The 25,136-nt window shown below is 41.7% G+C and overlaps 1 protein-coding gene across 1 annotated transcript; it reads right to left on the bottom strand.

Annotated features, from left to right (window-relative positions):
* Positions 1-4,008: 4,008 nt before the first annotated feature.
* epg5 (ectopic P-granules autophagy protein 5 homolog (C. elegans)) lies at positions 4,009-23,291 on the bottom strand. Its single transcript, XM_062417261.1, has 45 exons — positions 22,653-23,291; positions 21,652-22,308; positions 20,924-21,184; positions 20,623-20,821; positions 20,331-20,467; positions 20,111-20,218; positions 19,953-20,026; positions 19,734-19,842; positions 19,021-19,135; positions 18,792-18,939; positions 18,550-18,711; positions 18,304-18,461; positions 17,989-18,140; positions 17,554-17,694; positions 17,289-17,450; positions 17,078-17,200; positions 16,711-16,973; positions 16,471-16,611; positions 16,224-16,368; positions 15,841-16,038; positions 15,422-15,529; positions 15,212-15,334; positions 14,834-15,000; positions 14,490-14,726; positions 14,257-14,380; positions 13,982-14,126; positions 13,509-13,680; positions 13,226-13,388; positions 12,984-13,126; positions 12,704-12,860; positions 11,978-12,172; positions 11,669-11,882; positions 10,797-10,984; positions 10,497-10,704; positions 10,287-10,362; positions 9,830-9,933; positions 9,552-9,727; positions 8,519-8,743; positions 8,180-8,389; positions 7,028-7,172; positions 6,676-6,918; positions 6,287-6,500; positions 5,343-5,561; positions 5,147-5,261; positions 4,009-5,055 (listed from the first exon to the last, which is right to left on the bottom strand). Exons 1-45 carry the CDS (start codon positions 22,704-22,706, stop codon positions 4,873-4,875), a joined length of 7,761 nt encoding a protein of 2,586 aa, XP_062273245.1. The 5' UTR covers positions 22,707-23,291; the 3' UTR covers positions 4,009-4,872.
* Positions 23,292-25,136: the final 1,845 nt, after the last annotated feature.

Below are 25,136 nucleotides of genomic sequence, written 5' to 3'. Positions count from 1 at the left end.
AAGTGTTGATGCATCTTAAGTCAACTCCCCCACCTATTATCATGTTTATTAAACTTGTAAAATCGGCACTAATTCGGCACTATGCATTTTTGTTTAAAAATGCATAAAAACATGTGTTCCGTTACCTTGTCTGCCTTCTGGGTCCGATCCTGTCGGTGTCTGAAAAGACGTTTTCAGTGTGGGGAGCAAAGCCCAGCCCTCAGCCAGCAGCCAACAGGACTCTTTGTTCAAGATCTTCTCACAAACACACTCAGACTATATGTACAAAGTAAATTGGATTGAGGAATTTGAAAAAGAAAGTGACCACAGTACCATATCATACTTAAGATCTCCCCCTTTTGGAAGATTCAGGCATGTGAGTGAGAGGTTTGAGGCTGCTGTGTGTTTCACTGTGCAAGAAAACCAAGTCATATTTGGAGAGAGAGAGAGAGAGAGAGAGAGAGAGAGAGAGAGAGAGAGAGAGAGAGAGAGAGAGAGAGAGAGAGAGAGAGAGAGAGAGAGAGAGAGAGTCCTGATAGCTGAACAGAACAATCACCTGATAGAAGTGTGCATGTGTATGTGTATGTGTGTGTGTGTGTGTGTGCGTGTGTCCTTGTAGTCGTGCCTGGGTTGACTTGGTATATACACTGCTGATTCATGTGATGACTACTTGCACACAAACACACACACACACATACACACACACACACACACACACACACACACACACACACACACACACACACACACACACACACACACACACACACACACACACACACACACACACACACACACACACACACACACATCCCTGATCCTCCCTCTATCTTTGTGTAGACTGAAAATGTATTTACAGTCACATCCTACTTCCAAAGCTCCCAAAAACCCCTCAAATTCACCCCCAGTTTGAGCCTTTCCCTAACATTAACTCCAAATTTACACCGTTCCCTTCAAAATAACCCACCCTACTCTTCACCCTGACCTTTAGGCTATAATTCAAGTCAAGCTATGTCAACTCTATTTGTATAGCCTAATATCACAAATAACGCATTAGTCTCAGGTGGCTTGATGACCTGTAAAGCAATACAACATCCTCTGACTCTCCTTTTGAATAGGGGGGAAACCCCCTGAAGAGCAACAGAGGGGGGATCCCTCTCACAGGACAGACAGATGTGCAGTAGATGTTGTGTGTAGAGAATAGACCAAGAAAGCAGAAATATTCAAACACTGGCCCTAAAATTAAACACAGACACTCTGGGATGCAGATATTGCTTAGAGGTTTAAGGCATTGACCATGTATCACCCCTGAGTACAGTTTGTTGTGGACCTTTGTTTAATGTCATTCCCAGTTTCTCTTTGCTCTCATTTCCGTCAGTTTCTTACAGTCATTTCTCTTATAATAAAAAAATACTTTAGTCACATCCTATTTTATACATTTTATCCCAATTTAAGACTTTAATAACTCTAAACCCTCACAGTTCCCCAAAATAAACCAGTCTACCCTTAACCCTGACCTATATTTTAAAGCCTTGACCTTAATACAACCCCTCACCTCAGTAGCCCTGACCTCAAATTCAGTGTTGCTGTGAGAAATTCTGAGCCCCAGATTCAGTTATCAGTCCCACAATTGAAATAACAACACTGGTTAAAAATCAAATTCTCTCTCTCTCACACACACACACACACAGTATATTCTGAAGGCCACATATTCATCCTTGACATCACTGTTCAGAGTCTATTGCAGATCTGCAGATCAACCTACAAAGTTTCTAAAAAATCACATATTACACCACCGATGGAGGTCTGACTCATCATCGAAGACTGTTATCGTTAAGTGCACAGGAAGGTACACTCAGCAGGGTAAAGAGCTTGTGCTCTGCTGGTTCAATGCAAGAGAGAAAGAGACAGAGAATAAAGGCTCATTTAAACTTGAGTCATCACTCCCCTCTGGACTGGCGAGGAGGTGCGAGAGAAGTGGGTGTCTCGACGGAGGAGTCTGTCTGACACATGCAAACATGTACACTGGCTCCCTCACACACGCATGTACAGCACTGACTCACACACATACACTAAACATTCAAAACAATGCAATCATGTAGAGAATTCACTGTGTTGCAAGGCTGTTGAGGAGAACGGAGAGAGGCATTCCTGTACGTCCAGCTGAGTGTGTGTTATGGCAGCAGGGAGGGACTTAGGGCCTGTGCAGCTGTCCCACAAGAGCAACTGGTCAGCCATAGAGTGTTATTCATGCAGGGGCCCGCTGCTCAGCCTGTGACGGACACTACAACATGTTGAAATCGACTGCAATGTACAGACAGAAACATCTGGTGAAAATTGGATCTGAATTCTGCATCTGTCTGTGCCAAGTTTTCTTACTCATATTGTCCGGGGTTCTCGTACAATTCAGATAATACAGCCACATTGCTGCAGTAGTTCACTTCATACTGTCTGTTTCTGGACTGGGAGTAGTTTGTGTGTTTGTTTTACTGTTAACCTTCATCCTAATTGCCAGTGATGACTGATAGGAGTTGATCCACGTGCTTCTTTGATGCTGTGTGTGCACTGAAACAGTCTAGGAACAACAATCCCTGACCTGATGCTGGGTTTCCATGGTGACACGGGAAACTGCCAGACAGTGATGTGTCTGCCAGGAACTCTCTCAGACTCAGCAATGGGTCCTCTGTGCACATGCGGCTGAGAACATGGGATGAGTTAAGCAAGAGGGAAATGTTTCAGAATAAACTGTCACATAAATATCGGCTGCTTCAGCATGCTCTGCCACCTGAGCTGAGAGACATGAGGACAGCAGGCCGATTAGACGGAGAGAGACGGCTGACAAGGTGTTCAAAGAATACACCGGAGGCTGTTTATGAGTATGAAGAGGAGGCAGCAATGAGTGTTGGTAAGCATCTCCCACCTCCCCTCCTCCTTCTCCCTCTCACAGCCTCAGAACACCCAGTCCTCTCCACCTCCTCGCTCACTTTCTACCCTTCCTGTAACCATAGAGACCACTGTTGCCTGAAGATTTTCTCCCAGACATGCAGTGGTGTCAAATGAGGATTCTGGATGTATGTGTAAGCATACACACATCAAAGCACACGGCTCAATTTATAGACTAGCTCCTTTGTAAGAGCTTCTTTCAGCTGGAGACATCCAGCCTTTAGATGCAGAGAACAGCAGGATGTGGATGCCAATCAAATCACTTAAACACAGTGCATGCTTGTCATAACAAGCTTCTTAGACAAAGGAGCTTTAACGTCAGTTTGACCATCGGCAGTGTTATGCACAGAGAATGCAGATTGCTGTTAAGCTGTAGAGGCTGCTCTATGTATAATGTCTGGATCTCTCCGACTCCTTGACTGATCCTTTGAAGCTCAATTTATGAGTGTCTTTCCATGTGATCTGTCCGGGGAGTTTAGATGCATCTTCCTGCTCTCAGAGGATCACTGTACTACATATGTTCCCAGATCATCGAATTGGTTGATAAATACCAGCTGCGAGACATTCATTTCCCTTTATTGAAAAGAGTCGTCTCCTTTGTGCAACCTGCCTCTATAGCTCCCCTCCTTCAGACCCATTCCTGATTACTGACTCATAAAAAAGAAATGCTTATGACATTAATAGTCACCACACATCACAGGCAATATGGCGAGGTTCAGGCTTTATAAGTGCAATACGACTGTTATTGAGATGGCACAGAGCAACAGAAGTGGTGAACTGGCAAAGATGATTAAAATGTGAAAACTTGTTTTGGATGTGCAGCAATGTTGGAGGTGGGATATTTGAAAAACATGCCTTTGTCCTCAAATGACCATTACATAACCCCATTGTGTATATAAATCAAATTACACCCTGTAACTAGTGTCCCTTCTCCTTAATACTAACAGCATTAGCTATTTGTATTACTTTGTACACACTACTTTATAAGGAAGCCAAGTGGTGTGGTGCACTGTGTGGTGTTTTCTACTGCGTGTGCTTTTTCAGATGGGAGATTTTGTCACCGAAACAGATGAAACGAACACAATACATTGTCGAGAAGATTTAAGTAGCAGAGCAGACAAAAAATAACATCTTTGGCAGAAACAATAAAAGCACTTTTGGCTGGACATGAACATAATACTGGCAAATGTTGTGCAACTAAACATGATTATTTCATTTATCTGAATGTGTGCCAAGTACCTAGGATCCATAAATTTCCTCAACATGTGGTTCTTAGCTAGACTTTAGCATGAATTTGCTGTTGAGTCTAGCTAAGAACCCCATTAGTTTAAAAATGGCAAACCAGAAATACCAGACTGTCAACCAGCTTTTGTGGTGTCCTCCACACCATTTTAAGAAGGTACTACTAACATATATGCCTATTACATCTGTCTTTCAACTTCCTCCAAATAATGTGTGGACCCTTCAACTTTTTCTTTGTCGGATTCCACACACAGGTGTGAAAGTCACGTCTAAACCACAGTGTTGAACTCTGATTCATGAATTCTGCTTCAATAAATATGTGTAAGATCCTCTCAAATCAAGATTAAAATAGATGGAATTGAAAACTGATAGGCAGGTTATATAAAAAGCAACAAAACATGAGTGAAGAAAGCAAGAAAGTGCAAGAAAAGTTTAGCAAATTACATTTCTTATACTTCTGACTGGTTTTATCCTTGGTCATAAGTCAGAAAAGTATTTTTCACAATTGCACAGCGAGATCTGATGAACAGTCATTTTCACTCACTGATATATTAGCAAAGTTAGTTCCGTATTAATATCACTACTTGGAAACGTTGTGCTCAAACAAGAATTTCTCTGTGCAAAACAGAGTTTTACTGTCACTGTATTTGCCACTGAAGAATAACGTCCTGTATATCTCCAGCATCGGTGTGTCACGTCAAGTCAAGGTTAACGGATAATGTGCAGGTATCTGAGTTCAGGGTACAGGAGATTAGCTAGCAGGGCGAGCAGTCGGGGTCCATCTTTGAGACAGTGTCCTGGGTAGCGGATGAACTGAACAGCTTTATTCACAGAGTCTTCTAAGTCAGCGTACTGCCTATTGCTGGGCATGGCCTCCAACATCCCCAATGTCTGCATCCACAAGAAGAAAAGGAGAAAGTTATTTTAGGAGATAATTGCAGACTACAAAATGAAAACACTATTTGCAGTTTCAGCTGCGTACTTGCTGTGCCTTTGCAGAGAGCTGTAAGTCACTGGTAGGTTGGAGTCGGAGCTCAGTTTCTGATGGTACCTGGATTGAAAGGAATGCAGCCAGACTGCGCACCACCACCCTGAACCTAAACGCACAATAGACACACATTAACAGCTGGTTTATGATTATCAGCTGGTTTATTTTAACAGAACGCACATGAGCTTACCTATTAGAAACAGGGGACCTCTTTCCAAGACCTATAGCACCTAGTAGTCCAGAGTTGAGTCTTTCTTCTCCCAGCTGAAACAGTCTTGTTTGCAACCTCAACAGACCCATGACGACCCCAGACACTTCGCTGAGGCCCGCCTGTGGCTGTAGCTGCTCCGCTGACAGATTCATTGCCTTGTGCCACCAAAGAAACAGCTTTGCTTCATCACCAGGACCACTGAAAACACAAAACACATTATAGCAGGTGTAGTGAAGAATACGCCTTAAACTCACAGGCAAAATCAAAATAACGGAACTTTGAAAATCCAAAAGAGGCCAAGGGGGTCCAACTGTAGCATCTCAGACCTTTCTTCTAAAGCCCCTCTCATGCAGATGTTACTGCTCTGACAAAAAGTAAACCACTGTTCACCTCCTGTTTCTAACCACAAGTTTAGACATTTAAAAAAAAAAACTGTAACAACATTATCCTGATGTTTACAAGTTTCAAGTGATCATTTTAATTCAATACATGATCTTTCCCTAGCTGTAACCAAGTGTTTTTGTGCCTAACCTAACCAAACCATAACCACACAGATGTCACACCATAAAATATAATAATTTGTTAAAGTAATTTGGGATTTTGCTGCTTCAGTGTCACCCACAAGCTTTAAGCACAGCAAAGAAATCAGTAGCAACCGGCAGTGCAGTAGTGCAATTGCCTTACAAAAGCTGGACCAAACTTTTAAATTAGGTCTTGTAGATCTAATATGACTCAAGATTCAGTAACAGATTTGGGTTCACTGCTAAAGCAAAATTAGTGAAAGTTTACAAATTTCATACAAGAGAACCCTATTACTCATGCTCAAACCTCACTGGCTCACAGAAGTAGGGGCCTCAGGAGGGAGGTCTGCAGTTGGACCTTTTTCAAAGAGGCAAATAATTGAGAGAATGAGGGGTTCATACCTGGGGAAGACTTGATTGGTCCATGTGTTAATGAGAGCCAGCGTCCTTCTCTCATTGGCTGCTGTGTATTCAGTGTTAAGGCGCTGAAGGATGAAGGCATAAAGTGTCAGGAAGCTTCCTCCCGATTGGCTCTCAGAGAGGAAGTCATCTGCGGTGAGCTCAGGCACCTGCAGTGATGCCAACACAGGACCCCAACCTACAGACTCCTCCTCAGCTGACATGGGTGAAGCAAAAATAAAATCAATGTAACATCTGATATCACATTAAACTTTCTATACAAAAGAGAGGAAATTTAAAGGACTAAAACTACTTGTTGACATGTGAGTCAATTTATAAAACAGTTAATTGTAATCCTCAGTTAAAAAAAACAGAATTTCTACTTTGGTTACCATGATTGAAGTAGGCTGTGATGCATGCCTCCATGATGCGCGTCATGTGACGCACTGATGCAAGACAGCGGGAACAGGCTGTGAGAAGAGGCAGGATAGGAAAGCCCCTCCCCTTTCTGTCCAGCCATGTAATAACATGAGCGGCAAGGGCCTCGCCCGTTGAGACGCCAACTCCGTTGAGCAAAGCCAGTGCATCGCTGAACAGACTGCAGAACGCCATGTGCCTTTGCTCCAAACCTGTCTCTGTAGAGGGAAAAAAAGGAGGAGGATGTAGAGATGTAGAAGTGAGGGAAGAGAAGAGTTGAATACTGATTGATTATAATCATGTTAAAGATGGTGAGGCTCAGCTCACCTGGTGGGTTGAATGTGACAATGCTCTCCAGCAATGTCTCCAGCTGGGCTTCCAGGGTGTTGAGGCTGATGCTACCTCCTTGCTCCAGAGTCACCAAAGACTGCACACACCAGCACACGTACACTGCCGCCTTTAGCGTCTCCTCCTGACAGAAAGAAAATGACAGAAATCAGAGAGATTTTGTTTGTCTGGAATAAAGAAAACACATTGATAAACCAATAAATACCTAACTTTGTCATTTACAATACGATATATATACTGACGTCGTTTCAAGACACACATATCTAGTGTGCTCCTAGATTAATGACATTATATGGATGCTCAGTTACTACGAAGTTATGCAGTATAACTGATCTACAGAGAGGTTTTCAAGTAGTGAATATAAAGTTATCATACCTTAATCTGGAAGAATAGTATATCAACTTTATTAAAGGAATACATAAACTAAATTAACGAAATGTCTCCAAAGCTTTTCTCTGTGAATAATTTGCTATTACCTGATGCACCTATCTTTGAGAGCAAAGGAAGATTATTTTTTAGAAATTAAGCTACTGGTGAAATGTAAGCATTGACACATTTCTGGATCTTGGCATTGTCCTGTGTACAATATAGTTTTGAAGTGGATCGTGTACGTCTTGCCAAAGTCCGTCTACTATGCAAAAGTATCAACTTCGTATATAAAAGTGCCTTCTGCTGCTCTATGTCCACCGCAGATATGTAATTACTACATTCGTGTAAACTGAGTGATACAGTGCTGGCTAAGAGAAATAAACGGTTTAAGACAAATTTAATGAGGGTCTTCCAAGCCTCCTAATTTTACACAAGAGATGCAGATATAAGAAACTCATGAATTCTTATATCCTCTAACAACTCTGTATAATCTGGTTGCTCAAGGAGAGTTATATCCAGTCTATTGATCTAAATTCTCCTCTTAGATTCTTATGAAATCTTACCTGTGAGCAGCTTTCATTCATTTATTTATGGAGTTATGAATGAGTTTAGTGGCTAATTTATTAAAAATGTCTGACTCACTGCATGTATGTGTAAGTAAGCTCACCTCGCAACACTGTATCATGAGTAGGGTGGTTCTATTTCATATATATGGACTTATATATAGGTTTATGATGCTTTAATAAATCTGTCGGAGCGAACCCTGTGCGGAGTGTCATTAGGTCGGGGGTGGAGCCCAGCAGCACTACGCAGTGATTTCAGCAGCAGCTGAGGCGCAGAATCTGCACTAAGCAGCAAGGACGGAGGGTAGTGAGTGCCAACATATCCCAGAATGCCCTGGTATGAAGACAGGTCCAGCTGGTGCCAGGGCAGAGAGGTGGACTGGACCAAAAGACTGAGCAGAGGGGAGTCCTGGAATTTGAGGAAGAAGATATTAATGAATAACAAGAGATCTAAAATGAGCCTTTTGTAAAAGAAGACAAATAAAATAAAATAAAATGAAATAAATAAAATAATTAATAAAGAACAGGTTGAACTCACCTGTTGACTCAGGACCTGCTCTTCTTTTGCCAGAAAAACTAGCATGTATAGCAGATAGACCAACATGGTGTGTGATTCCTTCTGAATAGCCATGTCAGGTAGAGCTGGATATGTTGTAGATGTGGGAGGTGTCTGGAAGTGGTCACTTAGGATGCTGACCCAGTTTACTTCACATAACACCTCTCCCATAAACAGGAAGCAGCTCTTGGGACTTCCTCTCTCCACCTGCACACATAAAAAGTAACAAATTACATCTGATTATATAAGTTTGATTCCGATTAACTGCAAGCTGCACATCTATGGCTCAACTGATAGTCATTGTTAATTTGAAAGAAATCTGAATATTCTAAATATTAATTGGACTGACAAGTAATTTGTTTTAACTGGCAGGCCTCCACATAGAAATAACATGGAATGATAGAGGTCTTCAGAAAATACTTACGGCTACAGAAAACTACCCCACAGTTGCTTGTAATTGCATAAATGGTTACAGATGGATCTACATACAGCACCCTTTGATATATTATTATTAAAAAGATAAGAGGTAGAAAGATTGACTTTATTACTACGATTGAAAAATGGCTTATACATAACAAGATGGACAAAATAGAAAATATTTTCCTCTTCTTGCTAAATTCCATCCCTTTTTTGGTATGCCTTACTTGCCATTCTTGGATATTTAGAATTTTTAAAAATTGTAAATTGACTGTACTTATATAGCGCTTTTCTAGTCGTTATGACCACTCAAAGCACTATGTCTCATTCACCCATTCACACACGTTCATACACTGATGGCAGGGGCTACCACGCAGGGTGCCAACCTGCTCATCAGAGGGAAACTAACCATTCATACACATTCACACACCGTTGGCAACGGGAGCAATTTGGGGTTAAGTGTCTTGTCCAAGGACTAATAATAGAAACTGGGGGCCAAGGACTGAGGTCTCAAATTAACAAGCTCCCCTGTGTCCCTGTACAGATCAGTGTGCAGTGCTGGAGGTGAGGGGTCAGGAATCAGAGGGTAGAGTCTCACATTGAAGAGCTGCTCCATGAGCTGAGTGTCAGGGTGCAGGTGTCTCCATGGCAGGCTGCAGAGGTGCGTGTGGTACAGGTAGAGCAGGTATTCAGGTGTGCGGGGAGAGGTGCAGCTCTCACAGTACTGCATCATACACAACCACAGAGGACCTCTCTGATCTGGGAGCAGGCGATCTGTAACATACACACATAGTTATATATAACAGTACAGACAACAAAGAATAGCGGCACATTAACACTCACTTTTGTATGCACACCGGACCGCTAGGAACCCACCTCTGAATTTGTGGTGCAGTGTGTCAGTGAGTTGAGCATACAGGCCAACCAGACATCCTGCTGCACTCGCATCGGTCTCCAGCCACGGGTAACATTTGAGGTTGCTAAAACACAAACACACTAATATTGACATATTCTATCTTTCTGAGCAGTGTCTTGTTTGTGTTTTTCCTTTGGTGTAATGTATAGTATGTGTTGGAAATTCAGAAACCCCCCCACTGTTGGTTCAGTTTAAAAATACACCACCACAAGCATCTGCTATCCACTTGCAAAGGGGAGCAGAGATTATATCTGAAAAAAAAATCTATCTTGTGGAATATGAATATTTTTGATCTTCTGTTCTCTCTTGAGTCTGTTCTCACATCTGTTTCACATCTGCCTTACTGACAACAGTTTAGCTCCATAGTTCTGTATGTAAAACCAACAGCTGCTTGAGAGCTGTAGGTGTGATACTTGCCCGCCATCATCAGTGTCCAGGGGAAAGATCCAAGGCTTGAACAACTTCACAATCTTACTGTGTAAGTCCTGAAGAGCTGTGAGAAACATATCACATTTTTATGACAACAGATAACAACAAAGCATGTGCACAAAACAATCAACAATGGTGAATTCTACGATTGATCATTGGTCTAAATATCCTCTATATAATCTTGCATTTGATATTTACCTTTCATTGTTTTACTGCTGCCCACTGACTCTCGGGCACAGCTGCTGAGTGGCACATTGATCAGACAACCAACCAAATGCTCCCAGAAGGAGACAACCTCACTGATGTAAGGAGTCCAAGCAGAGTAGAGGCCAAAGCTGCGGAGATCTGTCTTACTGATACGATTCCGCAGGAAGTAGTCACTCAGCCAGTCGACTGTTTCATCCACCTGTTAGCAGCAAATATAACACACAAAATGTTAGCTATTATCAGATTACAAAGTTTGAGTCTATTATCAATAAAGATACCAGCATTAGTAACCTGCTGAGGAGAGAGGCTGATTGGAGATCTGTATGGAGAGGCTGAGGGTCCGGCTGTACGGCTGGAGACATCACTGGTGCTGAGTGTTTGTTCACCTTTGCTCCTGCTGCTGCGGGTTGGAGGTAAACAGCCGAGCACTCGCAGAGTCACCTTCCAACACTCTGGGCTCAGTAATTGGTTTGAGGAGCCTGGTGATGTTGAGAAATGTCTGTTTTATTTGGAAGGACTTGTATTTCAGACATCTAAACTCAGTATTCTTGAAATAAAAATGTTATATTATTCATATAGTATTATTCATTTATCATTTGTATATCTATTTAGAATAATTTAATCTCATTGATCCATTAACATCGCCCTTTCTTTAAAGAAAATTATCATGCCAGTAGAACATCAGAGACAAAAAAAATAAATAAAAAGATGCTATTAAATATGACAGAATAACCATATCAAGCGAGTTTCAGATTTTATTTCTGTACTATCATAAATGTAAGCAAAATGGCTCAGTGGTGGCAAGAAAAAACTCATTCATTAACCTTAAAATTCATGATATGCTTTGCTTGGCACAGGTTGAATTTAAAGACATAGAAAGACAGAAATAAAAAGTACATTTTCCTATTTTTAATCCTGTGTCTCACCATTTGATGACTCATCTTGAAACTCAGTGGAGGATACAAAAATGTATGGCCTAATAGCTAACTGCACCTATAATAAACAGTGTTTTGCGAGGCTCTAGAAGCCTAATATAAGTAGTATTATGTTGTCTCATTCTTTATTATATAAAAAATGGTAAAGACAATTCATTGCTTTGTGGCTCAATAATTATTTTAATCCACATAGTAAAGGGGGCAGCGCACACAGACACACACACTTACTGGTCATAAGCAGACGCAGGCAGTCACTGTAGTGGTCGGGGAAATGGTGGCGTAAAAGCCAGGTCCAGTGTTTGGTGAAAAGGTGAAAAGGTGTGAGAAGTTCAGGTTCTGGGTCTCGGCCGCAGACACAGAGAGCTCCATGGACCAACTCCAGCAAACGGGTTCTCTCAGAAAACACAGGATGGGCTTCAATCAGCCACTGGCACAAATCAAACTACAAGCAGAGATGCAAAATTAGCTTCTGTAACTGAACCGCTGTTGGTGTACAGTATATCATATTCAACTAGTTGTATTTGTGTCTGGACTGACCTTGGTAAGTAGCATGAAAATGACATCAGCACTGTCTAGGTGAAGGGAAGTCACCACGTCTTGGTAGAGGAAGACGAGCTGATTGGGTGCTGCGTTGGGAGTGAAGAAGGGGGAGATGAGAGGGCAAAGTCGCCTCTGTTCCAGGATGGCCTTCAGGACGCGCCCACACTCTTCTGCATTGCCCTGGATAAACACCTACACACAAAACAAGATTTACTGGCTAATTCATAAGTATGTTTTGCCAGACCAGACACCAACTGTAACCAGGGTCTGCCCCATTATTCTGCAGGGTGCTGACTCTGCAACCTGATTTTATCCAGCTGACAGGGCCAAAAGAACAGGAATTCCTTAAAATTTAAGTTTTTGTTTGTGAGGTCTAAGTAGTTATTTTTTTTGACCATTTTTGTTCCTCATTTAAATGCATATACATATAGAAATTCATCTAACATCAGGAAGTCAGCAGTTTAAAATACTACCACAGTAGCATTTCTGGTTCAGTATCCTTTAGTAACACCCCAAATCCCATCATACTTTGCTCTATTGTTGGAGAGCAGTGTCAGGCTGCTGGTGATTGGAGTAAGTGGGTTGACAATTTTGGTCATGGATACATATTGTTCAAGGGATGAAGGACGTAACAGTTTGACTTTGTTTAGGTATTCTACATGATGCTAAAACAATGCTTGATAAAAATCTTATAGTACTATGTGTATATGTGTGTATGCGCACCTGTCCCAGTATCTCCACACACGAGGAGAGGTACTGGCGAGTTGGCGGATGTCGCAATGTGTCCTCACACACAAAGGAGACCACCTGATAGAAGACAGACACGCCAACATGCTGCACTGCTGGGGATTTCTGTGCCTTGTACATATTCACCAGAGCCCTGAGCACATAAATAAAACACACATAAGCCAACATCATTATTTCTGCATATGTTTGTACTTGTATATATTATCACGTCGATCATGTATTTTCTTTCTGAGCACTGGGATCTGTTTATACTGACGTGATAAAGTTCTCTGTGTGGACAGCAGCCTGGGCTAGGCTTTGAGGAGGAGAAGCCATGGCGTCGTTTTGAAGCTTCTTGAGGTCCCTGCACAGTGAGGTTATCTGAGTCTGGACTGCCTCTTGTCTCTGGACACACTCACACTACACAGTTACATACACAAACACACATTAACAAATTATGGCAAGGATTTTATACGTATACTTAAAAATTTGGCTTTTGCACAGAGTGAGTGATCATACTGTAACAGTCATGTTTGCAGGTCCCTGGCACAGCTGCCCTCCCTTCCCTTTACACTCCAGGGCCATGCTGACTTGCTCAGGTCGGTTCTTATACAGTAGAGGAAGACCTTCCAGCAGCTCCTGCTCCATCGCCACCTGCTGGGCTTCGCGTGCCACTGCAATCCTGACACAATGATGAACAAGTATTTTGTAATATCAGAGCGTAGCTTTGCATATGTTTTCCTTTCATTTGTGTGTGTCAGTGAATTATGTGCTTATACATGTTTGTATGAACTCCATGTACCTGGCCTGGTCTTGCAGGATGCTGAGGTCCTGCTGCAGCAGTTCAGCAGCAGCTTTAGAGTCAGTGAGACAGACAGTGGGGACCTCAGCTACTGGAACTTTCTGGTGCTGCAGATCTGGAGCTGATCGAGGAACTGGATGCTTCTGTAGGTTGGAAAGGATACGTTCCCTCGCTGCACACAAAGAGAGACAAAGTATAACATCAAACTGGTTAAAAAACTTCAACACTTACGCTACTGGAGTTTGTTTTCGATATTGCATGCAAAAAACACAAAAAACTAAATAAAAAGTCTACACTTTTTAAAAATCACCACAACATTTGACATGTATATGAACTCCTACTAGAGTTATGTGTTCATATTTGTCACAAATCATAGTTCAAAATTGTCCACCTTCACATTTACTGCTGTGTTTCTGCTGAAATGAACTTATAGGCAATGTTTTGGATGGAGAGAAGCAGTTTTGTCTCTGTACCATTACTGAGGCTGGTGTAGTCAGTGAAGCCGGGGTTTTGGGCCTGGAGGAAGTTTGGCTCATTCTGCACCTTCTCCCACAGAGACAAAACCTCCCTTTCATCAAATCGCAGACGCTCCTGGTCCACAAACTCAAGCCAAAGCTCCTAAAGCAACAACACAGATTCAAATGTATAAGCAGTATGATATAAAAAAACTGGCTGCTATAACTGATCTGTGTATTTTTCATTCATCAATATAAACACACACACAACCACGCAAAAAAGCAACACCTACCTCCTGCCGCTGCATGACTTGTGCCAGTCTGTGTGGCTCATACTCTGGAGTAAGAGAGGGAAGGTACACTTCCTGCTTCTGAAGAGTTTCATCATCCAACCACACGGCAAACACACCAAACAACCTGTAGGCGACCAATCAGCTGAGATGTGAGTATCCGTATATAGACTATTACCTACTAGACAAAAGGAAAGAATCTATTTCAGTGCAAACATCAAACATCAGAGACCTACCTGACCAGCTCTGTGTGTAGCTGAGGAGAGGTGAGGTAAGGTGGCCTGGGACTATCGGGGCCCTCGTCGCCTTGGCTGTCTGGTGAAGATGTGTGTGGCGGGGGCACTCTGAGGGCCTGGCTGGCAGCATGGTGGAAGTCAGACACCTCCTGTATTCTATGTCTCAAGTCTCTGAGTAAAGTGGCCTGATAAGAAGCCTGGAAGAACCTTCGGCCAATACATCCACCTGCAGCCAGCCTAGTGGACAACACATACGAACAGATACATGGTACTTTTACTGTTCATGCATTCTGTCTATTTTGTGGTTTCTCTGGGTAAAGGATGGCGATGTGTGTGCATTGTACCCATATTCAGGCCCAGGCTGTCTGAGGTAGAGCTGTAAGAACTTCTGCCAGACCAGAGGAAGGAGAGGGTGGTCAAGGGGCGTGGCTAAGGCCTGGCATGCCCAGCGGTACACCTGCAGCCGCTGCAGAGATGGGGCTACTGGCAACTTCAGCCTCTGTTGCGCCTTCTGTCTCAGACACAGACAAACCATTAAAGCTGTCTCCATACAGCACTCTTGATTATGAACCACCAACACTCATTACTCACTCATTATGAACCACCAACACTCACCCCAACATTTTATTTGTATTTACTGTGTCAAACCTGTATTGTGAAATTAAAAATCCTGATCCTTCACCTAAATAAAAGTATAACGTTTTGTGTGTTTGTCTGCATACCTTTAAAGCTTGTTCTGGGGAATTGTTGGGCTCTGACAGGAGCTCATGCTCAACACATCTTCTAAGCTGAGAGTCTTCCTCAAACACGCCCTCCATATTCAGCACCAGCCATGCAAACCAAACCTACAGACAACACACATACACAATCCTGTCAGGACTGAGAACTTCATCGACGTGATCATATTTCTTGCACGTACTGTTGGGGCTTACCTCTGCACTCAGTGATTGGCCCTCTATAAAAGAGGGTGTGGCATTTCCAGCAATCCAGCCAACCAGAGAAGAGAGCAGACCTCGATCTCCATGGTAACCCAAGGCGTTCTGCATGAGGTATGAAAATGGGGAAAATAAATAAATAAATCACAGTGTGAGTTCCTTGTTATTCAGCAGTACTGACTTCTAATGATATGAGATCAGTTTCATCACATGAACCAGAGGCAGTCTGCACAGCACTAACGTTTGTACCATGATTTAATGGGTTTAAGGTGCAAACCGTCCCCTGCTATAACTGTAATGCTAATGCAATATTAATGTTAATAAAGTTATTTACAGTGCTAAATTCACCATCTGCACCCGCAGGGCCCATGAAAGTCCCTGAAATATGCAAACCTCTAACACGACTGAGTAAATACCTTATGCTGTTGGTAGAGGAGTTTCTGCACACATTCCTCCTGGTGATGCGTGAATGCAGCGCAACAGATTTGATCCATGAGGAACAGGACTGTTTTGTCCCGATACCACAAGTTCTGCTGAGTCAGAATTCCCACCCAAAATTCCAGCACTGCTGCAGCTCCGACACGACCGGGCTGTGAGCTCTTTAAAACATGGCTCTGGAAGAAAAAAAGTGCACACACACACGTTAAAAAATGTCTTCTTTGTTTTGGGAAAGATGTTAGAGTTAAAATAACTCATGTTCATTAAACAGGATGTTTAAAAATGTTTTAAAATCACTGAAAGAATCCTGCATTTCTGTATTGGGCTGTGATGCATGTGAAGTCATTTTAATAAAAGCTACCTGAATGACACTGTTCAGCAGTCGGACATTGTCTCCATAGGTGGTTCCCGTGAGGAGCGGTGCAACCCGGTGAGTGACTTGCTGTGTCACACCTTGAGGACACACACTATCGTATTGCAGGAATAACTGGATACAACTTACAAACCTGGCAGGACAGAAGAGAGAAGAGACTTATGAGCAAATGTTAAGTGTAAGAAACTTTTCCTGGTCTTTCACAGGTTGGGTGTGAAGGATGTATCTTGCTTACTGAGCGTTTTTGAGCAGGTAGAAGCTGAGGGGATAACTTGGGGGTAGGATGTTTTCCAGAAGGTGCACAGCAGCCCTCAGGTGGCGAGACTGAATAAGACTCTTCAGCAAGTCAACTCCATCAGTACAAAAGTGCTCCAGGCTAGAAAAAAAAAAAAATCACATAGAGATGAACTTTATTCAAATTCTATAGGTAATTCAGCCATATATAATAAATAAAAGGGTATGTGTGCATACAAACCTATGTCCCACTGTTGTCATAGCAATGGACAGGTAGCATCCAATAGGGATGCCTGCTTTTACAGCCCTGAGAACAGAGTGCATGCTCGGAGCGTGTGTGAGCTCCGGAGGTGGGTTGGATGCCATAGCAGGGACTGACCAGGAACCTTTCGGGTTCTGGGCATTACCATGGAGCTTCAGCCTTAGCAACAGTTGCCATGCCCATTGACTAAAAGATGCTTCAGGAGATACGCCCAAACGAAGGACACTGGCCAGGTAAGACACCTGAAGGAAGAAGATGGACAGAGATGGAAAAAAACTAAGTAATTCTTTGTTACAGCCACAATGGACCGCACCAGATCCTGCTGAAAAACTGGTGCATTAGTTACCTGTTTTATTCCCTCTGATATGAGGCCACTGTATGGTTTGTCAGTGAGATACTTTTGATAGGCTTCAGCCACCAGCAGAGCCACCTCACTGTGAAAAGATGAAGACAGGGCCAACGATCCATCCTACAAGACGAAAAAAGGCTTTGACATTTAACAACAAACTCACAACTGTACTCAAGCAATAATAATTTTGAATGCATGTGTGACTTACCAGTGAATAACCCCAGTTCAGACCCTCCAGTATAACACAGGCCAGCCGATTCTCCACTGCAGACAGAGGATGCTGGAGCAACCATGCTCCGATCACACATATTTCCTCTGGCCGCGGCCGCCACAGACTCAGAGGCAGCTCTTTACACAAATACAGTGCCACCTAACACACATGAACATAGATGGAAGCAAAAACTTGTGTTTTTAGTTTTGCCGTTTACATATCTTCCTCTGACTGCGGTCAACTACTTGCATTTGGAACTTACCATGCCGACAGTTTGTATGGTCTCTCTCAGTCTCTCCAGGACCACAGAGACAATATAAGGATGGGCTGTTGCAATGGCAGCCAGCAACTCCCTCCCCACCTTGGAGTAGGTTTCTCTGGTAGACATACTCACATAAGACACCTGGAGGAAACAATAAAGAGAGATGTTAAAAGAAAAAAGGAAGGCACTGTAGGTCTTCTGAACCAGAGGAACCTGATTAATTTTTAGTTATATGCTTGTGAGAACCTCTTTTCTCTTGCTACCCATTTTCTATTTCGATCCAATTTCATATACATGTACACTTAGTGTCTCCTTCACAGTCTGCCTTTACTCCAGTGTCTTAATTTAACTAGACTACATAAAAGAGCTCAGTAAAAACATATAAAACTGTCTTTTTTTACTGGCTCGCACACACCTCTTATCTCTTTGTCATACCTGGTAAATCAGCAGAGTTATGGTTGTGATGAAGGCAGGGTCGGAGTGCTGAGTTGGTGTGGCCATGTGTGCTAGTGCGGTGAGGAGGGAGATGCCGTCAGAGCTGTTCACCTCACATAGCCAATGCTCAAACCTCTCCTGGTGCTCTTGGTCTGTAACAGAGACGGTCATAAAATATGTCAACAGTTGTGGATGTTTTTAAATTGAACTTAAGGCGCTTTAAGAGGGAAATACAACTTATTACATTCAGCTTTGCAGGGAAGCAACCCAAATCTAGATAATGTTTTTGACTCTTGTAACATTTTGTGTGTATACCTCTGAGAGCATGAATGCAAGAGCGTGTGTCATTGGCAGAGCCGAGTGTTTCTGGTCCTGCTGTCTCGGCACACTGCATAACATAAAGGACCCTCCACAGCATAGAGCTGGACAGAGTCCCATATGGCATCTCGGACATGAATAACCAAATGCCCAGCCTGTGAGAGCGGACCACATAAAACTAATGTGAAAACTCATAAAGTGAATATTTTCAGCTAAAATGAAAACTTCAGGAAAATTCCTCACCTCTTGTTTCTGAGTACATGTAGGACAGCTCTGAGGAAGAGATGATCATATTCCAACTGCAGCTTGTCCAAAGACAGAGAGTGTGCATGAGAGCTGGATTCACCAGCACCAGTCACACTCACATACTGGGCCCAGTGATCACTAACGTAACACAATGTCAATCTGAAGGAAACAAGACAAGACATGTAATCAATTCTGTGCATTTTTGCACATTAATAAGCTTATACTACTATTGTACTGACCGTATGATGTGTCCAATGCGTTTGACCAGCTGTCTGTATCGTGCCCTGTTATAGGTTTGTAGGCCAAGAGCGAGAATTTCAATGAGTGAGGAAGCAAAAGCAAACACACGCATCATCTTCTGACTGGAGGCCTGAGGCTCATACACACCTGGAAACGGAAAGTTAGCTGTGTCAGTTCATTCAGTGAGTGATACAAATAAAAAAAAACATGACAGACAGACTCACTTACCCTGCTTGCTCATCCCCAGCATGTGTGAATAGAGCTGCTGGAAGGGGAACTGGGTCAGAAGGGAGATCAGGTCCTCCTCACACAGCAGCACCCAGCTGCTCTCTGGGTCCTCATCCTGAATGCAGAGAACAGCAAGGTAATTCAGCTACTGGTTAAATGACCACATACTGAACTCATTTCAGTAAAAGCGTCATAACAAACTGTATTTTGCAGTTTTTAAGAAAACTGTGCAAAGTGAATTCTAATTGCATTTTTGCAATTCTAATTTGCTTTGATTTAATTACAATAATTAACATCAAATGTTATTTGGCAAAGTAATACGTGTCTTGAACATTTTCAAAACAAAGTTGTTCCTAAGCAACGCATTTGTACTAGCTGCAGTCGTGGTTTTAGGCTGGCCAATTGATATTTAAATGGTCAGAGGTGCTTATTTAGCACCCTTTTTACAGCAGCTTTGAATGTGACTCAGGCGATGAGATCAAATACCAGAACATTATGTATATAAAACACAGTCTTTTCATGATTTCTTTACAGACATATGAGCTGGATATTTTTTGTCATAACTATTTTTATCATGGTTTTTATTTTCCATTACATGTAAACATACACTTAAAATGTTCATGAATATTAACTTAAGCCAAGTTTTATATAATTCTCTATTTTCAAAAGTTGTTTCTTCCCTCAAACTACAATCATTGCCTGGCTACATGTACCTCTTCTCCTCCTTCATCCACAAGGGTCCAGTTGCCTGACTCAGGTCCGGAAGCTGCTGAGCTCTGGCTCTCACATGGCTTCATATGGCCCAGAAACTCTGCACGATGTCTGAGTCAAAACAGAGAAGCCACTGATCAGAGATGTGGATGGCCTGGATTCTCAAGGAAAACAGTTCAAAGTCAGTGTTGAAGAAAAAGTAAAAGTGCTTCATTATTTACCGAGCAGGTGACATTAAGATTGCCAAAGCTTGCATAAAGTGTTGCAGTCCAAAGGTGTTCCCCAAAACTTGGATCTAAGCAGATAAAAACTACAGTCATCTGTATGTATGACTACTGAAATGACAACAATAAATAAGAGACTGTTTTCCAAAACTAACCTGAAGGAAAGGTGAAGCCCACTTGCCCACCCCAGCAGGACAGCACAGCAGATGGCACAGCAGGTACAGGTGCTCTCCAGATCCTCCAACATGCAGCAGGACTGCCACCTGGATAATGGACCGGAGCCACATGAAAAATCACAGAAACTAAATACCTCAACCATGGAGTGAGGGTGGAATATAGAAAAAGGGAGGCTGTAGAGTGTTTTTGTGTGTATACCAATCTTTCTAGCCAGTGGTGGATGTCTGTCTGGAACTGTGTATCATCAAGGACTCTTCGTGTGAAGCTAAAGAGGACACTGATGGCCTCTTTCAGGGGTTGGAGAGAACAAGGCTGTGTTTGGCTGCCAGGACAATCTGATAACAAAAACATACAAACCAGAAAAAACAGATACACAATGTCAGGTATGTCCTTGGTATCAGTGTTGTATGTGAGAGGCATGTTTTTAGGAGTGTTAGCCACTAATCTGTTATGTCCACTTTAAAGCAATTACTGACAACAAGTCTCTCACCTTTTAATAGGCGATACAAGTATGATTCCACCTGAAGGCGTGACAGCAGAGCAGTGTACGCGTGCAGTGCCACCTTTTGATGAAGCAGCTCACTCCGAGCTTCAAAGAGTCTCCTCAGTTCAGCCAGCACACTCTCACTAAACTCTGCCTGCTGGAAGCGGTGGTACCCGCACACCTTATACTGGTCTGCACACACACCCTGTAGTGAAGAAATTACATACAGTAAGAAGTGTTATAACAGCAGAGAACAATCCCAGTTTTCTTTACTATATACTTTTTCTTATTATTCCAAAAAACACACCTGAAGTGTTAGCTGTTCATCCCTGAAGCTCCAGAGACGATTCTGTGTACTTTTACAGTCAGAGGACTGTGTATGTAGCTGTGTGTGAGACTGGGTCAGCTGTCTACGACAGCGCCAATAGTTCTGCAGCAGTTCAGTCAGTTCATGGTTCTCCTGCCGGGCCAAAGCACAGAACTGGGTTGCACACACTTCAACACCCTCTAACCAGGAACGCAACCCTCCGCCCGGCTCCCAGACACTCAGCTGCTCCTGTGAGAATGGCTGCAAAGGAAAAACATGCAAACATGTGCAGTATGTATGTAAGGCAACAATGATGGCTCCTAAGAGAAGTCCTTTAATAACTGGGTATAGGCAATATATACAATATCAAATATATCATTTTTCACCATATAATTCAGTATTGATACATTTTTTGTTGTTGTAACAGTTTAATAAGGTAAAAACACACACCTTAAAAATATCTTAATAATACAGTGACCATAACCAAATATTAGTTAATGTCATATTAAGAAGTTATGTGACACTGCTATCAAAAGTGCAGACGGACAGTGTACCTCCTTAATCAGAAGTAAAGTTGTGAATGCTGTTTTACCACCACAAATAATTCTCAAGCTGTGGGAAACACTCACAAGTGAAATGACAAACTAGTAACTATCTAGGTTTTTTTTCTATTTGAATAAACCTAAAACTGGATTTGTAATCTCACTTAACATGATGCATGAGATTACCTGAAACTCTGGCACTGTCTTGGGTAATTCTGGGTAGAGTTTGCTCCTGGAAAGTTCAGCTACAGACTCCAGAGGTTGCAAACTCAGAGGAGAGGACTCCTGCTCAGCGAGTGCCAACACAGCAGGTCCCTTTCCACAATTTTTCACAGTTTCCTCACTGAACTGTATCATGGCGCCTTCCTCCAGTGTCTGGAGGGAGGGGTACAGTGCAGGAGCACTGGGGACATTTGGGATCTCAAACTGTGTAGAAAGGCATGGTTGATTCCATGATTGCTGATCTCCTTCCAGCTCGGTGCTTTGTGGTACACCTTTCAGCTCAGTCCCCTGAACTTTCACCACCCCATCTGTTTCATCCCGCTTTTCCAATTCTGTCAAATCCTCTGTGACTTGTGGTGTCACAGTTGACTGTAAATTCTTGGTTGAAGCAGAAGTGGATAAAGTCTGTGATGAAGAGGTCTTCTGCTTCTCAGGGAGCAGATCCAGTGGCTGTTCTGTGATCTCAGGGGGTTGAACAGAGTCCTGATGTACCTCTTCTGGTTCTTGATACGGCAGGCTGAGAGGGATGTCTGTAAAGTCAGAGGTGGACGCCTCATCATAGACAACTGAGGGAGCTGTAGCTCTTTTGTCTTCTGCTGCCTGCTTCTGCTTTCTGACCAGCTGAAAACATACAAAACAATCAGACACAGCTTAATTCCCCTTAGTTAACAACTCAGCCTAAGCTGTAGTTTTCTACATGTGACAATGGCTGCGTGACTAAAGAACAAACATTATGAATAATGTAGCAAAAACATATACATTATGTCATCTAAGTACAATAACCCAGTAAATCAGCTCAGTCATTTGAAATCAAGGAGACTTTCAATTTAACATTTACATGTTATGGAGGACCTGCATTTAAGACAGATATTCAAATACTTGGACACTCTAAATTGTGCACCACTGTTATTGAGTGTGTTCGTAAATTAACTTAAAAATGACAGTAAATGTGTTGGTTTAATCACCTGGGTGTTTCCGCTGTTTTTTGCTTTGGTCTTCTTAGGTCTTACAGCCTCCATCTTTACTGTCTGTTGACCTCAGACTTTCGCACCTCTGAGTTCACATCGGTGAAGCTGATCGATTTGAAACGAACAGTCCTCATAAGTAAACTTGATACAAACACACAAACAAACAACGACCCTTGAGCAGCAGCTAGTGATAAGAAGCTAGTGGCTGTCTGTGTTGTCGAGATAAACACTGTCACTGGTTATAAGGAAATCTCCTCTTATATGGCCTCTGGAGAAAATATCAAAGCAACGGACAACAAGTCTACTTAATAATGTAGACATAATATCAAGAGGTTAAATTTTAAGACCGACGCTGATTAAACTTAATTAGCTTACAAGACTGATGGCGCTCTTCCAAGGCTAAGCTAGGCTAACGCGTAGCTGTTAGCTCGTCTTTCTCCTCAGTAATGTATTCATCAGCGTCTTATAACTTTACAGTGTTGTTGCTCAAATCGTTAACATAAGATTGCAACACTTCCAGCCGACTGACATGCAGCAGCGGCCTCATCCGCTGGTCAGCTGTCATTTGTTTTGTTTATTTCAGGAACTCCGATCAAACAACCTTCAGTCACGTGACTACCCCACCTCTGTACGGAAAGCCTGAGAGCCCAAAATATTACAGAGCAAAGGCCACGTTAATGATTTGTTTACTTTGTGTTAAACTTTTCTGTGTTCATGAATCAGAATATTCAAGCATGAAGCCCAAGCATGCGCACAGACACACACACACACACACACACACACACACACACAAACACACACACACACACACACACACACACACACACACACACACACACACACACACACACACACACACACACACACACACACACACGTATATATATACACATATACATATACATATACATATACATATACATATAATACAATATACAATACAATACAATAAAAATATCAAACACAGGTATATTATCAGTCAATACCCATATTACACTTGTACATAATGTTGTCATTACTTTATATTTTTTACTACTTTTGATTTGTATTGCTTTTGTACTTATTATTAATTGTTCTTTTTTTTTAATTGATTATACTCTTCTATTTTTACTGTCCACTTTGATGCTGCAATAATGTAAACTTCCCTATCATGGGATTAATAAAGGAATATCTTATCTTATTTCATCTTTGAGCTGCATCTATGCATGGAGGTTGCTATAAAGTTAAAATTATTATTATCATTATGATTAGAATGTGATGTGTTTCTCTTTAATAGTAAATAAGTTCATAACGTATAATTTTTCAAATCACAACTCTATAAACCCTAATGTTTAGAGTAACAAACTAGGCCACAAAATCTTTAAATGACACAATTACACATAAAACGAATTCAAGGTCACTCAAGATGCTCAGTTTGATTCTGGGATGGGATGTGGTTTGTACCTTTCAAAAATTATATTTCAATCTCTGTAGTGATGATGCAAGAAAAGTAACTCTTATGTAATTATTTGTCTTGTAATTATATCACAATACAATTAACACTTTCTCACACATGTAGTCTGTAATATTGCATTTTTAAAAATGCCTTACTATTCTCAGCAGTGATCACATGGATGAACAGTTTGGTAGTGAGAGACAAAAGACATATTTATTTACAGGTAGATATTACAACAATTAGTTCAACATTTCCCTTTAAAATGCTTTCACACATAGACTTACAGTGCTTCACGAAACCTGAGGCAACTGGATGTACTAGATCTTTGATCAAGAAAATATAAGTGCTTGCTCCTTTAATTATACCTGCAGTTGATCCCGTATGACACATACTAATGTCAATGATAGATACAAATGAAACTGTATTTTATATCCAGCTGGTCTTTTACATGAACAGATATGTGTTAGACTCAGAACAGACTATTTGTCTTATAACATCCAGCCAACATAGTAACAGTCAGCATCTTGAACTGCTCTGGCAAGTAATTTCCATTGATAAGTGCAACATGTCAGATGACATGTTACACAGGGAGGGAAGACTGAGGCACAGGGGAGCATTGAAATGCTGGTAGGTAATGTTATACTAAAGGCCAAATAATTCTAATAATTTTAAAATTCCAGTATTTTTAAAATGCAGTTGGCGTTGTGTATTATGATAAACTTGTAAAAAGACAACCGAAATTACCATAAATAAAAAGTAGGACAGTGAAGTTTAGTAATCTTCATACAGAAATAGATAGGTGGTGACTACTACAGTATAACTACATTTCAAACTATTTGATATAAATCACTTGAAAGCAGTATTTCTTGTGTTTATAGTTGCGAATACACTATCTTTAAGTCTTAGTTATATCGTCATAACACTACATTTGATGTTATAGTGTTAACAAGGTTAGAGCATTATTAATACACAAAATAACAGTATTTGTAACTTTCAGGATTATGTTTACAAAAAATGAGGACCATGATCATGCTTGATAGAAAACG

This window comes from Scomber scombrus, chromosome 4 (assembly GCF_963691925.1).
Source record: "Scomber scombrus chromosome 4, fScoSco1.1, whole genome shotgun sequence".
Lineage (NCBI taxonomy): Eukaryota > Metazoa > Chordata > Actinopteri > Scombriformes > Scombridae > Scomber > Scomber scombrus.
The sequence above is the reverse complement of the archived record's forward strand: the minus strand, read 5'-3'. Positions and strand labels throughout refer to the sequence as shown.